The 16,946-nt window shown below is 51.4% G+C and overlaps 1 protein-coding gene across 1 annotated transcript in view; it reads left to right on the forward strand.

The window, feature by feature from the left end:
• Positions 1-316: 316 nt before the first annotated feature.
• The window catches only part of LOC117744509 (Krueppel-like factor 7), a 30,139-nt gene continuing 13,509 nt past the window's right edge, over positions 317-16,946 (forward strand). Inside the window, exon 1 of the mRNA XM_034552863.1 lies at positions 317-668. Coding sequence (XP_034408754.1) covers positions 567-668 — 102 coding nt within the window. The 5' untranslated portion in view covers positions 317-566. The remainder of the gene's footprint in view (positions 669-16,946) is intronic.

Raw genomic sequence — 16,946 nt, forward strand, 5'->3', positions numbered from 1 at the left:
GAACAATGTAACTATTAATACTGTTTGTGAGCGCATGATGTTTACACCACGGCTTCTCCTCTCAGACTAGCCTTTCAGACCTTCTTCCAAATCTAATATACCCATCCATAAATAGCTCACCTATCGAGCCCATATTTGGCTTGAGTGACGTGGCTGCGCAGCCAATCCCGCTCGGTGAATCTGCCTAACCCCGCCCCTCCCCGCTCCGACGACTCCTCAACCGCCCCTTCGCCTTAAATGGACAAGCAGAGGAGTTGATTGACGAACCAAACAACTCCCCTTCGTTTACAAGCCCCTCCCCATCCTCTGGCTCCCTATCAGTGTCTAGTTTGGCAACACGGATACGCATGGAGCCTCCATCAACCCCTGTCTCTTTTACGCACCGAGTCCGATAATGCGCGCAGGTACGGGGGCCCATATCGCCACATTTCGAGCCGCCACACTGAGCAATCCATCTCCTCTCATGGACTAATATGAACGAAGTGGATGCAGAGGTCTGACACAGGCAAGACAGGAGGCATATTTCTTGTGCATCGTTCTTGTTTCCCCCACCACCGAGCGCCAGCATGGATGTCTTAGCGAACCACAGCATCTTTCAGGAACTTCAGCTCGTCCACGACACCGGCTACTTCTCCGCCATGCCTTCGCTGGAGGAAAACTGGCAGCAGGTATGTCTTCAACTTCCATCCTCATCGCGGAGCTTGAGCCGCGCGGTGCGCTCGCCGGTGGGGTTTCACACGCGCTCGAGACACCGGGCGTCAACTTTTACCACCAACCTCCACCCCCCCACCCCCACCCACCCACAGAATAAAAGCGTGGAATGTGTGTAGTTGAGATGGAAATGCTTCTCCATCACTCACACACAGCTGACAATTTTTGCCAGAAGATGGCAAAGTGGAGACGATGCGAACGCACGCGGACGCGTAATAAAGCTGTCAAATGCGATTTGGGAAAACTGAAGATCTGAATCCCATAACGGGGAGCGAATTGGTCGTGAATAATACATCTGCATCCCTCAGATTGCTGAGTTGTGAACCCCCCCCCCCCCCCCCCCCCCCCCCCCTCCTGCATGGAGAGAAGTCCCGTCACGTATTCATAATAGATACCCTAACATGTCTGGCTTTGTTCCCCTCTTTAAATGCAGTGGTGGGAGGAAAGAAAAAAAAAGAAGCATGAAGGCATGGCATGAAAAGAATAACTGTCATCTGCATGTTGCACATTTTTGAGCCGCTCACATGCTTCCTCCGTCCAAGTTGAGTGGATGGACGTGGAGGGATGAGCACGGGGCTGCACGCGGCCACATGGTGATGGATGCGCCGGCACTTCACACGACCATTACTGGTCCTCACACATTATATCACACTATGTCTGTGTGTGTGTGTGTGTGTACGTACGTGTGTGTCATGTTACTGATTTCCTGGTGTAAAATCTACTTACAAATATCTACTTTTTATGTCTTTCTCAGCCCGTCCCCCATTCACGCCAACTCAGTTTAGTGGCACTTTTCCATGCATATGTCCACCGTCTTTTCCCCCAAAACAACCCTTAATTTTCAAAATAAGGGCCATGCGTCGGTCGGCCCACCTGCATTGCTGGTGCTGCTGCTGGTGGTGATGATGCTCTCCATGCTGCACTTGACTGACCGAGCAAAGCAAGAAAAAAAAAGATCACTGCATGGACATTTGATGCCGGTATTGTTCATGCAATAAGAGCTTCACTTCTCGGGGGTGGGGGTGGGTGGGGGGGGGGGGGGGGGGGGGGGTGCGTGACCGCGGATCCTTTCGCTGTGGCCAAGCGGTCTAATTGGCATCCCACTGTTACCCACCGACGCATCTTCCTCATAACAAGTCTCCAACTCCCAGCTCCGCTGTCAAGAGGATTTTAAATTGCACGGGGCTCCGCGTGCACCATATGCAGCGCGTGTCTCTCCCCGTTCTCTCACCCCCACAGACGTGCATATCAAAATCGATACCTAATGCAAATGGAAGAGAGAGAGAGAGAGAGAGAGACAGCTGCGTGTATAGGCAAAAAGGCTGTGAGAGCTCTTATCTGTGCCTCTCACTGGGGACGTCTGCAGCCTACCCCCCCCCACCCCCCCCTTTAGACAACGTCCATTTTGGAATTAAAGATCATCAAGTCTCTTAAATGTTGAGAATGTACTTTTTTTTTTTTTTTTAATGCCAAGCGAATATCTGCTCTCTTGTGTGGGAAGATGCCATTTTAAAAAGTGAGGTGAACTCTATTGAACCTGGCTCCGGTCAACACGGGACACACCTGATCTGCTTCACCTGAGATGGAAGCCGACACCTTTAGCCACTAATTGGCTGCTTCAGATTCCGTTTCATTTTTAGAGCATAAATATGTTGATTTTTTTTGGAAAGTTTTTTGTTGTCATTTTTTGTAACCCACGCTGTTGATTTGAAAACAGCAGCACAGTGAAAAGAAAGAAGACACCAAGAAGGAGGACATGTATCATTCATAGAGTTTAAAACTCAAAGCTGTGTCCCATAACGAACCAGTGGAGTGAATATCAAAGTTCTTGGAAAACAACCCTTGTTTGGAATAAGAAGACTGCATTGTGTCCTTGTGAGATCATTATGGATTATTATGACCCCCTCCCACACACACACACTCCTCACACAGCACAGAGATGTCCTGAAGATGCCACCGAGCCCTCCTGAATACACAAATTATGAGCTGTGGCTCGCCTTAAAAAGCTCTTGGAGCAATCCCCCCCCCCCCCTCTGTGTTCCAGGCACAATTTAGAATGTGATGCTTTTATGGGGCGTGATGGTGAGATAGGAGGCCGTTGTCGTCGGACCCTAAATGGCTCCCTGAGATGCCGTGGCAAGAATGATGACTGTGTCCCCTGTTTGTGTCTGTGAGGCACGATTCAGCCGCTTATGGGGGGATGGGGACCAGGAAAGGAGGACAGTGTTTTGGAGGTCTGCAGATGGTACATTTGAGGCTGCTATTTGTTCCATTATTGAACTAAATAGTGCCAAACTGAACTGCGTCCCCGTCTCGCTTCCAAATCCCAGTGCAGCCGGTTGTTCAACAAACAGGGCTAAGCTGGATTTGGAACAAGCGCGGCTGGTCATAATTTACTCCCTTTTTTTTTTAATACGTGGAACCCAGTTCCCCCTCAAAGCGGAGCGTGTACACTCGTGTCATTTTCGGCATCGTTCAACTGACGTGAATTGCTGTTTGTCTGCCGCTCGCTGTGACGAGGCCTCGTTTAGCATGCAGACGCTAACATACACCTGGATTAGATTTCGGCGGCTGATATAACGATGGATTTTTAATTTTTTTTTCAACTGCCTTTTCAGGCTCCGCTGATGTCGTCATCCACAGCACTTGACCCTGATGGATAGGATGTAACAAGACACCACAAATGGCTGTCTGTCATTGACCTCAGTACACACTCCATACCCTCCGACACATACTGTATATTATCCCTCAGAGGCTCAACACACACACACACACACACACACACTCTTGTGCACATACACACTGAGTGCCTGATGCCTACCCGAGCGAAATGTCTATATGTAGCCGCGCGGTGCATTATGGTGCTTTCTATACGTGGATGTGGACAGATTGCGCATGGCTTCGGCGCTTCTAAATGTGGAGGGGGGGGGGGGGGGGGCTCCATATGCAAGCCAGAGTGCTCAGGGTGCATCCACTTACATCCACCTCATGCCCCGCGACTCCATAGCAGGCACTGCAACAGCACTGTCTGTGTGTGTGTGTGTGTGTGTGTGTGTGTGTCTGTGGGGGAACATAGAGGTGGAGGAAGTTGCCGAGCATGCACATTCTCCCCGCTGCAGGGTTTTGCATTTCACAGTCCGGTGGGCTCGAAACCCCCTCTCCCCCCCCCCCCCCAGGAGCGACAAACACACTGGGAGAAGAAGAGGATCCAGGCGCAACGGGGTCCGAGAGAAGTAGGGATGCACATAGATGGAGTTATTTTCGTATTTTGGCGGCGGCCCCGCCGAGGTCAGAGAGGTCGCGCGGTGACCCGCCGGTCGGCCTCCAGAGAGACGAGGGTGGGAAAGTAAGAACGAGGAGACTGTGAACATCCACACGCCGCCATGTGCTCCCGTGTGTGTCTCAGTATGTTATGTAATCCTCAGTAGGCCACATCTGCTTTCTCACACACGGCGGCAGCCAACCGGCCCCCTCCTTCCTGTCTTCAGTCCTCCTCCATGCCTTGTTCCTGCATCCCCCCCCCCTCTTATAGAATTAGCACAGTATGGATTTTTGATCTCTGCAGGGCTGTTTGTGTAAGCTCAGAACTTGTGCGCCCCCCCCCCCCCCCCCCGACGCCAACGCAGCGCCCGCCAGGTACCGGGGTCCCCCGAGTCACTCCTCTCCGCTCCGCAGAGCACCGGCAACGTGAAGGAACGGGTTTTTTTTCCGATTCGTCTGAATCGTGTATCAAGTGAAAATAAACCGACCGGTTCAAGCACCCCCCCCCCACCACCACCACCACCACCACCACCACCCCGCCGGCCCGCCCCATCTCTTCCCCGTGACCTTTCACTCGCTGCTGTTTGGTGTAATTTTATGCAAATTGAAATTAAATCAATCCTGTAACGGGCACGGCTCAGGAGGAGGAAGGACAAACTGGGACTTAATCTTATTTGTCTCAAAAAGGAGCTCCTGGTGGTGTCTTCGCTTTCCGCGCCCGTGGCTTTATTAAAATGTCACATCAACTCTTAAGTGCGAGATGGTGGGATCCCTGAAATCAAGTTTGGACGCTTTCCAAAGAAACATTTTTTTTTGGGGTGTTAATTCCCTTGCGGTCTCTCATCGCACCGTCACTCCTAATCGCTGCTTGGTATTCAGGACATCCTCCAAAGTATTCAGACGGGCCCGCCGCCGCCCCACGCCGCCGCCGCCGCCGCCGCCTCGTGACGCTCACGTGTCAAGAGTGTGAAATTGATTTCCCCCCCCCAGCCGTTTTGTTTCGCCCCGCCTCTCAACCCGGTAGCAGTCAGAAGATTCACGAAGACGGACGCCACGGGACCCGGGCCCCCGCCACGCACCGAGGCGTGAAAGGGAGCCTTTGTGCGCCGCGCCGCATCTCCGCTGGATGCTTCCAAGTGTTTGCAGCCACAAGGTTATTACTCAACGCATCGATTTGAGGAGAGGATGCACGTCTGTGGGGGGGAAGGAAGGAGAGAGACTGTAATAAAAGAGCTATGAGTTCATCTAATTAGTATGAGCAGATAAATGAGCTGTAGCAGCAGCAGCAGTTATGTTAACAAGACAGCGCTCGCTGTTCTCTCATTTCTACAGATGCACATTTATTTTGCTTTCTATAGTCTCTCTAGAGATCGGATCATCCCCCCCCCCCCCCCTCCCTCCCCCCCACCCACCCTCTCTCTCAGGTGCACAGGTGCGCGTGTGTGCTGTGTGTGCTGTGTAACGAGATATGCGAGCGACCCCCTGACCCAGTAACATCCATTCTGCCATAAGAGCGCCGACTGAACTCCGCCACCTCTGTCTCATCACTCAGGCGGCCGAGAGGCGATTGCCGGTGATGGGTGCCTTCTACGGCTTTATGGGCGTTGATGAAAAGGTTGGAGGCGCTGATGAAAGAGAGGACGCGGAGGAAGCATTCATTCGTCTGATGCTCTGGCAACTGGTCCGTCAGAGGGGGTGACAGGCAGAGGAGGTGGGTGAGGAAAAGGGGAGAGAGAAGAAGAAAAAAAGGAGAGGAGAGAGGAGGGAGGTGAACAAGCGCATCTTTATGTATGGCTTCCGTCTGCAAAACACTCTGCCACCCCAGGTTTGATTAACAGTGAGGAGAGGAGCCAGTCATTTTTTTTTTTTTTTTCCGCCTCACACCAGCACACATGGCTTGGCAATAGCTTTCACATCATTTGAGGCGAAATCGGGAAGCCGTTACAGCACCTTACAGTGATCCGACATGCTTCGCTGCTGCCATCCGGCTTGGCAACCGCAGGCTGCAAACAGAAAGGGAGAGAGGAGAGTCTCAGGCACTCGTTTTAAGCCCTGAAATCACCACCGACTCTCTCTCTCTCACGACTCTCTCTTCTCTCTCTCTCTCTTTCTCCAAATCTGAGAAGACAAAGTCTCCGCTGCCTTGTTTTTAGTCGTGCACCTCCTTGAACCCTTATTTTAGAGTCAGCCTCACTGCAAAAAAAAGAAAAAGAAAAAGTTGAACTCTAGGGGAGTTACGCAATAAAAAATGTGCCGCAGTAGTCAGTTTTCATCAAAAGGTATTTGCATCCATCGCAGCAGACCTTGGTTGTGAGAGGAAGGCGTGCAGTATTACCAGTGGACAGAGACTCGTTGTCAGAAGGCTGTGTCTGTCATCGATGTTAAACGTGACGCTAAACTTAGCTTAGCATAAAGAGTGGAAGCTGGGGAAACGAGTGTGTCTGTTATACGCCCGGCTGAAAGAGAAGCTGTTAGCGTGCGGCTTGTAAATACTTTTTTTATTTGCCTAAATGAAGAACTATTTAAACGTGCCGCCATCGGCTGAGCACATTTCTTTTGGGATGTGTAAGTATCTGATGATGAGAACTAGCCGCCAGTCGGGTCTGTTTTTCACGGGCTTTATCAAAGAGGCGTCAGGGAAAACAATAAGATGACTTGTTGCCAACGCGTCGCCATTGCTCGTCGTAATGGCTGAATGTCATCGGAGTGACACTTCAGTGATGTATTTTAAATGAATGAATTGCCTTTGAATCGCCTCCTTAAGTGTGCGGAGGCTTCAAGTGATAGTCGGTTGCCGTGGTTACCCCCTCCCTGTCTTCCCACTTGGACCACGGCGATGTTTAATCTTCCAGCCTGCTCACATATTTGAACATCCAATGGCTTCGATAATAGCCACAAATTCACACCGAGCCCAGGCATTTTATAGCCCTCACTGGCTGTAACATACCGAGCGTTACATCCCATCATACTGCCTACCTGTTGCTAGGCAGCCTTGGCAAGCAGGAAGACCGGCTTTGGTCTATTTGTTTGTTTAGCTGTCATTCTGGGAGGCTAATCCCTCCCCGAGGGACTTGTAGCCATCCAGAAACCGGAGATCCAGCCATGTGGACCACCTCTCTCCAAAGAGTGAGTCGGGGAAGGAGGGGGGGGGGGGGAAGGTGGAGAGAGAGAGAGAGACAAGGGCAATTTACCCCGAGTAAACACCGCCGCTTGTTGTTGTCGTCCGAAGCCGTGTCATCAATCACGGCCCTGAGCTCTTGGTGGTGACAGCCGCAAGGACGCGGCGCGCTCCCGGAACCGGCGGGATGCTTTATAATGCGAGACAGTCATCGGCGAAGATCACAGCCGGGTCGCCAACCAAGGCCTCGTTGACCTTTCTAGGCTCCGTTCGGCTCCGATTCGGAGTCCAAAGACGCAACAATGCCCGTTGTCGCCTTCGCGGTGACATTTGACTCTTGGCTGCATTATGTAAGCAAAGCTCGGGTGTCTCTCTCTGTGTCTGTGCAGTCCCATGTGTGTGTGTGTGTGTGTGTGTGTGTGTGTGTGGCGCTTTGCACGCCGGACCCATTCCCAACATGCAAAGCCAAGTGGTGTTTTTACACCTGCTTGTGGCTCGCTCCCCCCCTCCTGGTTTACCTCCGTCCGGCTATCTTCTCTCCAAAGACCCTTCCTCCATCGCTCTCTCTCTTGTCTTCTTTTCTTTCATCTTATAAAAACAAGCTTTCATCTGGGTCTTACACATGTATGTGAAACCAGAGGTCCGGACTCGGATAAAGGATGCTTTCTTGTTTTTTTTTATTGTCAGCAGCTGATGCTCAATTCACTGGAAGATTAAACTGGGTCCCGAATTACCCTAAAGACACTGGTATCTCCAGCCAACTGGGTACATCATGTAGTTTCAGTCATTCCAAAGCCCTGCGGGGCTGAGTTGTCTGGATAAGATACGACTTGCATCCTCACAAACCAGGCAGATTCAGCTTGAATCGGGATTAGCCTATATGTCAAAGCCTGAAAGCGCAATTTTTCACGTGGAAAATAAATATTAGTCTGACATGCAGCCTTGAGAAAAAAGAAGGACTGTATAAGTGTCAAAGTAGAGAGACTGAGAGGGCGAGAGGCGATTTTGCACCCTGCTTAACTCCTCGAGCGGCCCGGGAAGTGCCCTGTGATTTAATGAGGCCGCCGGGAAGAGCCATTCATCAGCGTGACAGCGTACCTCTGTTGCCCATTGTTCTGTTCTGGTATGTGAGGAGAGCACTGTGTGTTTTTAGCCTTAATGATGGGCTGGCAGCCCTTCGATTAGATGAAATCTCCCGGTGCTAATTAAGATTCGGGGGCTGCCATAAGACATGTGTGTTTAAGCCTTCTTCCCTATCTCTCCCCGTATGTACAGTGGGACGTGGGCAGGATGCGTTTTACTGTATTTCTCTGTGTAATCTTGGGGGCAAAGACACCTTGGACAAAGAATTACGGATGCAAAACATTGACTTGGAGGTTAAAAAAAACGCAGTTAAATGATTATGATACGTATGACTTGACAAGCGGCTTCTTTTGCGTCATTCTTCAGGCCCTCGTGGCTCAAAGCGGAGCAATAACTTCTATTATTCGATGCTAAATCAACAAAACAAAACTATCCACACGGGGATCTCCGATACAAATACCAGTTTATGACTGAAAAACATTGAAGAGGCCCCCTGCTGTAAATGTCGCCCCCGCCCCCTTTTAAAAAAAAAAAAAAACTAAACTGATGTCACATTAATCTTTCACCACGCGGTCCCCCCTCGCGTATTTTCAGGGAAAAATAATTTGATAACTTATGCTAACAAGAACGAAAGCATCCCCCCCCCCCCCACCCCCCCACCCCCTTGTGTGGCTAGACAGCACGGTCCTCCTCCTCTCCGGTGTTCTTCAGCCTTTTGCCCCAGATATTATTTCATCGTAAAATGATGCCAATTAGTAAAGCCGCTCGCCGGTGGCTGTGGTCTGGCTCCGTCTTCGGGGGGGGGGGGGGGGGGGGGGGGGGGGGGGAGTTATTTGGGTCGGCAGCTATTTTCAGCCCCGTGATGTTGCCAGGAATACTTCAGGGAGCAGCCACTGTTTTATAAGAGAGCACATCAATAATTTTCATTGGTGTATGTGTGTGTGTGTGTGTGTGTGTGTGTGTATAAGCGAGACAGGGTTGAAAGAGAGCGCTTCACAGGCAGAGTTTATTGGGTTTGTGTGTGTGTGTGTGTGTGTGTGTGTGCATCAGAAAGTAAAGTGTTTCCTCTTGAATATTCAGCAGAGCAGCTGCTGTGTCTACTGTAATGTGTGTGTGTGTGTGTGTGCGTGTTTGTCACGCGCACGTTTCACCGTCGCTGTCGGCGACCTCCCGTTAAAGTGTAACACATTCATTCGCCGGCCTTTTTGACCTTTAACCCCCGAGTCTTTAACGGCGGCTCTCGTTCTGGGTTTCGGCCTTCGCCCTGTAATCACCCGCTGAACGCTCGACTTGTGGGACTACCGTCAAAGCACACACACACACACACACACACACACACACACAGACACACACACACACACACACACACACCGAAGCTAAAGGCCAAAGTCAATGAGTTCCTAACACCTTTCTTAGTGCGTCTAACCGCTCTCCGCCCCTCTCCGCTGAGCCGCCGTGTACATTGTCGGGATGAAATTGGGGTGAAAAGTCCTTCGCACTCCGCTCAGCACTCTCCCCCCCCCCCCCCCCCCCCTCCCCATATCTCCTGGAGGAGAGCCCCGCAGCTTTAGCGCCGGCGAGGCCCCCGACGTCTTTCATTATTTTAAGCGGCTTGGGCTAATCTTTGTCGCTCAGGTTTGTTTTGAAAGCATCGCGGGCTGGTGGAATAAAGACGGAGCGACAGCGCCCCGCCTCCTGTTTGCACGGCCTCGGATGCACAGGAAGGAAAAGTCACCGGGATGCACGCGCTCTTGCGTAACTGCACCAGCCCTCACGCAAAAAAAAAAAAAACTGCACGCGTGCAGCAGCCGCATGTCTGCGACCCTGAGCTAATCCACCTTGGCCTTGCGAGACTTGTGCCACTGACCTGCTTTCGCTTTCCCTTTGTTTGCTTCTGAGCTAACCCTGAGGTTTGATGCTGTAATGAGGGACCGAGCCTGAAACTGTGGCGAAGTGTTACAGAACACCTGCATGGCAAAAGCAGGGTGGGGGGGGGGGGGTGGGTGGGTGAACACAGACGAGACGACTTCCTATTTCGCCGTATCGAGAGGCGTGTGAGAATGAACCGTGGCGGCTCTTATCAGAGCGGGGCACGGCGCCACAGTTGCACTTAGCGGTCTGCGGACGTGATCGGGGTACCGAGCGCCCCCCCCCCCCCCCCCCCCCCTCTCTCTCTCTCTCCGACGGAAGAAGAGTTTTTCCGCTTCACTGTTCCCTTTATCTCCCCCCCCCCCCCCCCCCTGTTATTCTCGGCCTCCCCTCTCTCTCTTTCGCCGCTCGCCTCTCTTTTGTTTCCCCGTGCCTGTTTGCAGCCAAAAAGGCCCCATTCTCTCGCCCCGTCATTGTGTGGGGTAATGAAGATTAGCCAGCCCGCCGCACACAATGGGGTCCCCACATCCGGAGCGCAGACTCCCCAAATCCTGCCTGCAAGCTGCTAACCCCGGTGTAAAACCACTGTTGTCGCCGACCCCCCTACGTCCAGACACACACACACACACACACACACACACACACACACACACGGTTCGCAAACATGTCCACTCTGCCGCGTTGAAAGCAAATGGCTGAAATGTCTCCTGATTAGATTAGGAGTTTTTTTTTTTTGACAGCTGAGAGGGAGCGCTTGGCGACTCATGCGCCCGATAAACAGCGGCTCACCCAAATCCAGTTAAAGTGAGACAGAGTCCCCCCCCCCCTTACCCCCCACCCCCTCCCCAGCGAGCGCAACACGGCTCCGCTCGTCGGGATTATACCCCCACCCTGCCATTCTCCTCTCTCCACTCCAATCTCGGGCTCTGCTCTCCATCATCGTCTCCAGATGCTTCTTCAACCAGCTCCTCTGTTCTCTCCTCCTCGAATCCTATTTCACCCTCACCTCTCCGGTCCTCGACTTAATACCAGAACAAAGACGCTTTTCCACACTTTGTCACAAGCCATTTAGACGGAGCGGCAGAGGTCTTTATACTTGTTGATACTTGTTGTATCCAGAGCCCAAGTCCTCTTAATAGTGTCGCCGTCCCGGATCTTCAGCGAAATCTGTTTTGCAGGATGCGCGCGTGGCTTTGTCTGTACGGACAGATGAATTATTCACACGTGACTCCGCTCCATTAAGTAGAGGTCACAGGTTGGGTTTTTTTTTTGGGGGGGGGGGGGGCGCTCTTGAGTGCTAGATGAAAGGGGGCTTTGAAGATTCCCCCCCATCGCGCACCGACCGCGCGTGCAGGCGCCCGAAACACGCAGCTGAAAACCGATCCTCGTGACGCTCGGCGGAAAAAAAAAGAAGCAACAACCGCAGGTTCGATTCCCGTGTCCAGGAGCACTGCGACGCCAGAGACTGAACCTGTGAAGCGCGTCGAATGTAAACCCAACGTGACAAAATGGAAAATGTCTGAAGCGTCTTATTAGCGCATCCATCCAAACAAAAATTGACTGTGTGCAAAAAAGGGGGAGGGGGGGGGGTGTCAGGTTTACAACCATACGTGCATTATTCACTCAAACTCCGTCAGCAAATTGTGATTTAACAACTGTCTGTCTGTTATCGGCCAGGGAGCCGGCGCTGTGTACAAACCGCCTCGAGGTGCCGCGTTGCCATGCAGGCCTCCTCGACGGAGAGGCTGACGGCCGCCCTGATTATTGCTGTGAGGCTAATGTCGCCTGATAAGGCCGCGTGTGTAATTAAGCTGTTTCCGCGACGCGTTATCTGGAGCCGGGTGAGGCTCGGCTGCCTGGAGAGATGGAGCTGTTAGTCGGTGAGGAGGAGGAGGACGCCTGCCTCATATCTCTCCTCTCTCTTTCTCCCCCCCCCCCACCCCTCCTTAATCCACAAAGCTTTTTTGTTGGTGCTTTTGCACCTGTAGAAGATGCCTTCAGCTCCGCACACTCCCGTCACGGTCCCCTTCCGAGGCCCCCTTTAACCTGCCCTGTCTCGCAGATAAATTGGCTCTGTCTCTCCCCTCCAGCTCTGTCTCTCTTTGTGTCTCTGTTCCCTCCGTCTCTCCTTTGGCTCCCGTCTGGGGAGTGTGGGGGGGGGGGGCATCGGGAGATCCCTCCGGCCAAACACTGCACCATCACCCCGCCCTGCCGCGCTCTCCGCTGAGAATAACAGGGTGAAGGCGAGGGCGCTCCGCTACTCAGATCAGTGTCGAGGAAAAATGAAGCGTTACCCCCTGCCCCACCCCCCCCTCCCCCTCCCCCCGGCCCCGTAGGCAGGTTTCCCACTCGGCTGGGATCCACCGATGACGCCGTGCTGCTCTCAGAGGAGTCTGAAATCTGGGGGCTCCCAGCGAGTGCACAGGGAAGGAGCAAAAACCCTGAAGGGCAGCTTAGCTGGGGCGGGGGGGCTTTTCTAAGATTTTGTTAGGGTGAGGGGGGGGGGGGGTGTTTGTGTAAGTATTGCTCAGTGAAGCTATAGATTACCGTCTCTGTCAGCTGCGACGGCCACCACTGATGAGCTCCTGTGCGGTATCATCCCGTATCGATCGGGCGCCCGCGACGCAAACACACCGAGGCTGTTGGCGAGATGGCCGAGCGCCTCGGGCCGCTGGTCATTTAGCTGTCACCTCAAAAGTGATGGCTCGGCCCGGCTCGACAGATCGATGGGAGACGTGGGGGCCCCCTATAACACGCACACACACACACACACACACACACACACACACACACACACACGGCGAATTACGTGCCGGCGCAAACTTTTTACTCTCTCGATAAAAGTGCCGGGCGCCGTGCTGAATTACAAACCGCAATAACAAAGACTGCCGTAAACACAGTCAGTTAAACAGTGAGTCGTAAAAAAAATAAAATCAAAATCAAATCAAAACCGTAAGGAGAAGGAAGAAATAAATAAAAGGATAAGACAATTTGGTTACCCCGGTTCATTGCAGGCCAGATTCTCCCCCTGATGTGATTGTGGTGCTGAAGGGGTTTTACTCAGAGCACGTGGTGCACCCTGGGAATCAAACCGAGGCCCGCGTCTTTTCATGACCGACCCCATGTGTTGATTTGAATAAACCAGTGTTAATTCATCCGTGACCTGAATTGTGCATTTTAAAGAGGAGACGCTTTCACGCAGGAAGCGTGCAGCATAGAGCCAGCAGCCGGTTAGCTTAGCTTAGCGTAATGAGTGGAAACAGGGGGAAACACCTAGCATCCACGATGAAAGGTTTGTCAGGTCTATATTCTAAGCAGGAAAGAACATCTACATATTCCAGAAGGAGGAAGATGCTTCGGGGAATCATGGATCATCTTTGAAAAGATGTGACAACCCCCCACCCCCCAAACTTAATGCATTTAACAATAGTGCTCCTGCATCATCCCCTCCAGCTCAGGGCCCCCTCTTAGTCCTGCCCTTTTCAACCCTGCTAGCGTCAGCGCTGGATATTATTATTCATAGCACCTTGTCTCTATCATGGCATCTGTAAAAACTGAACATGATTATCCTAAAATTAATGAGCCGTATCCACCCCATTACATTTATCTGTTTAGTGGTGTTTTGGGGCATCCTTTGGGGCATTATGCACGCTCTTCCGTTCATATTTATAACCCAGGCTTTTTATTAGCGACATAGCGGGGCGCTAACAGTTGGGAGGCAGCCCGCGCTTTGATGGTGATGGCAGGCGGCGCGGCGGAGGCCAAATGTGAAGGGAGGAGAGAGGATCAGCTGCCATGCCAAGGGCCCCGTGGACGAGGGGAGGACAGGGGGAGGACAGGGGGAGACAGTGAGGAGGAGGAGGAGGAGGAGGAGAGAGAGACTTTTTATTTTATAACCCTAGAGAAGGAGAATGAGGAGTGGAAGTTGGTGAAACAGGACCGGTTCACAGCTCTCCTCGCCTGCTTGAAGCGTGTCTTGTGATCAGCGAGTATGTGTCACACCTGCTGTATTTTAAGCCTCACGAACGTCAGGTGTGTTCTGCATGTGTGACTCAGTGTGTGTGTGTGTGTGTGTGTGTGTGTGTGTGTGTGCAGAAAACAAACACAAAGTGCATCTGAAGACGGGTCGCTTTTTTTTGGTGCTTTTTCCGCATTTTCAGTTCAAATATGCGTTTTTAACCGAGCAAAGTCGACGTGAAACGGGGCAGTGAGTTGCAGTACAGTTATATAAAAATACATCTTCAAAAAGCTTGTATTTCTTTGACGTCATTGAAAATCATCATTAAGTGCTCAACTCGTCAACCTTTCTTGGAAATTAGTTAATTAGAAAATTACAAGAAACGGCAAAGTGAGTCAGCTAGTTGAACAACCGTGTGATCATTTCAATTTGTTGGGAACATTTAAATAATGGGAAAAAAAATAATTTAAAAATCAATTTGAGTCTCATTAATTAGCGCCCTGTGGTGACAATACCTGTTGACGCAGCAGGGTCACTCCAATCTTAATCTCACCATCAAAGCAACACCGGCTCAAACTTCAGTCGGTGGTTCTTGGCTCAACCTGAAAGTGACTCGCGGGGAACAGAATGAGGTTTCATTCAACTCTTTTTTTTGATGGATCTTGATCGGGCTGTGCACGAGTGTGAATGACACTATTAATACTGGCTGTGTTCCACGTCGCTGCTCTGGTTTTCAGGGTCCTGGTATATTGTGCACGGTTCAGGCATCTTTAAAGGGGCCTTAGTGGTCATGCAGGGCTGGGTATCAGGTATCGACCCAAACATCCCAGTACAGAGTATCTGTATCAAAGGATACCTGCAATCGATGGATTTTGTACCCAGATCTTAAAAAGAAAAAGACTATTTGTATGTTTTTTTGCGTCCCATCACCACTTCCGCTGCACCACATATATCCGGGGTTGCCTGCACTCGGCATCACGTTAAGGGTACTGGTTTGGTCTTGTTCCAAGGAGACGCTTTGACAATATGGAATCTGGTTCCAAGTCCCCCCCTCCCACCGAAGCGGCTTGGAAGTGGAGGTGGGCCATGCCGGAGCATCCGTTGGATTGTCTCAGCTTATCCTGGCTCACACGAAGGCATCATCCCGAAAGCCTTTGAGGAAATGGACGCTGGCTTCATGCGGAGCCAATTGATGTTGGCTCTCCAGATCGGAAGCTGGAACGAGCCACGAGCCTTTATCTTGTGTGCGATGCTTTTGGCTCACACACACACACACACACACACACACACACACGCGCGCTTTGCACATTACACATTACACATTAGTTTTAGTCCGCGAGATCAGCCAAGAGAGTTTATGCCTGCGCGTAGGTGTTCGCACAAACACACACACAAGAGCCCCGTAATTACGCATAATTATGCTACTCACACATACGCGTGCGCTTTCAAAAATGATGCGCACGCACACACACACACACGCAGAAACTAGCATAATCACATGCAGCCACATTTAGTGTGCGTACACCCACACTGCTCCACGCTGCACACACAGGAGCCGCTGATCAACTGCGTGACCTTCTCTCTTACGATGTTAATGTCACCAACTGGGGGGGGGGGGAGAAAGCCCCTCCCCTCTTTCTCCCCTCTTACCATGTCAAACATTCCCTTCTGCATGCACACCCGTGTACACACACACTTTTTAAGTGCAGTACAGTGTGCAGCCGAGGCCGCAACCTAACATTCGGAGTGCGTGAACCCCCTTTTTCCTGCACGCGAGGCCTGTGGCTCGCCCCCGCCGGCAGGATCCTGTTATGGCAAATGTCACACTTTCAAAAAGGATTCACCCCCCCGCGGAGAAGTCAACACCTTCCTTCGACTCTTTCTACCAAGCCTCCGCCTCTCCTCTCCTGCCTCCCTTCACCTTGTCCCTCCATCCCTCTCCTCCTCCTTCTCCTCCCATTTACTCTTCTTCTTCACCTTCCAGTCAGCGACCCCCCCCCCCACCCCCGCCCAACCTCTCACTTATCCGTTTCTATCCTCTTTTCCGCTCCCTTGAACTATCTCTACCTCACTGACACACACACACACACACACACACACACACACACACACATGCGCTCACACACATCGCTCACCTTGGTTTGCAGTCCTCAGCGTTTTGCTGAATAAAGTCCTTTTTAACTGGCTGGTTTTAGCAGATAATTAGCCCTCACCTTGGGAGAGGAGGAGACGACAATGAGAAGAAAAGGGGACAGAGAATAGGGTGATTTGGGGGAATTGATAGGGGGGGAGTAAGAAGGATGAGTGAGACGGGTGAAGGGCTTGGAAAGATAGAAGTGGACATGTTGTGTTCCTCTTCACTTGCTACTCCCTCATCATGTCTCAACGCCTTCGCCATTTAATTGCGCTCCAAAAGAGAAAGAAGAAAAAAAAGAAGTAAATACTGGCCTCACACAGCGCACTAAAATAAGTTGTTTGTTTTTTTCCATATTTTTTTTAAAGCCATCACAGTCAAAAACCACAGAAAGCATGTAGGCGTGCAATAGAAGGAGGATTATTATCTCCACTTCCACACTGTAGATGTGGTCTGGAGCAGCTTTTTTTAAAATTTGATGTCAGTATGCAAATACTATAAACAGTACAAAAAAAAAATAAACTCCAAATCCCTTTTTGTTCCTGGAAGGAGACGATCTAGAGGAGAAATTACACTCCCTTAGCAACAGACACCCCTCCCCCACCCCCCCCCCCTCCAAAAAAGAAGAGTGGCGCGTTTATTTTTAGAAGGTGCAAACAAGCAACTTGTGCGCGCGCGCGCGCGTGTGTGTGTGTGTGTGTGAGAGAGATTGTAAACGTCTCTGATGTGTCCCGTCTGCACAACCCTATCCCTGATACTTGGAACTAGCCGCTCTTGTCTGTCAGCGCCTATTTACACACAAATGAAGTGGC

Source organism: Cyclopterus lumpus, chromosome 2, assembly GCF_009769545.1.
Source record: "Cyclopterus lumpus isolate fCycLum1 chromosome 2, fCycLum1.pri, whole genome shotgun sequence".
Taxonomy (NCBI): domain Eukaryota; kingdom Metazoa; phylum Chordata; class Actinopteri; order Perciformes; family Cyclopteridae; genus Cyclopterus; species Cyclopterus lumpus.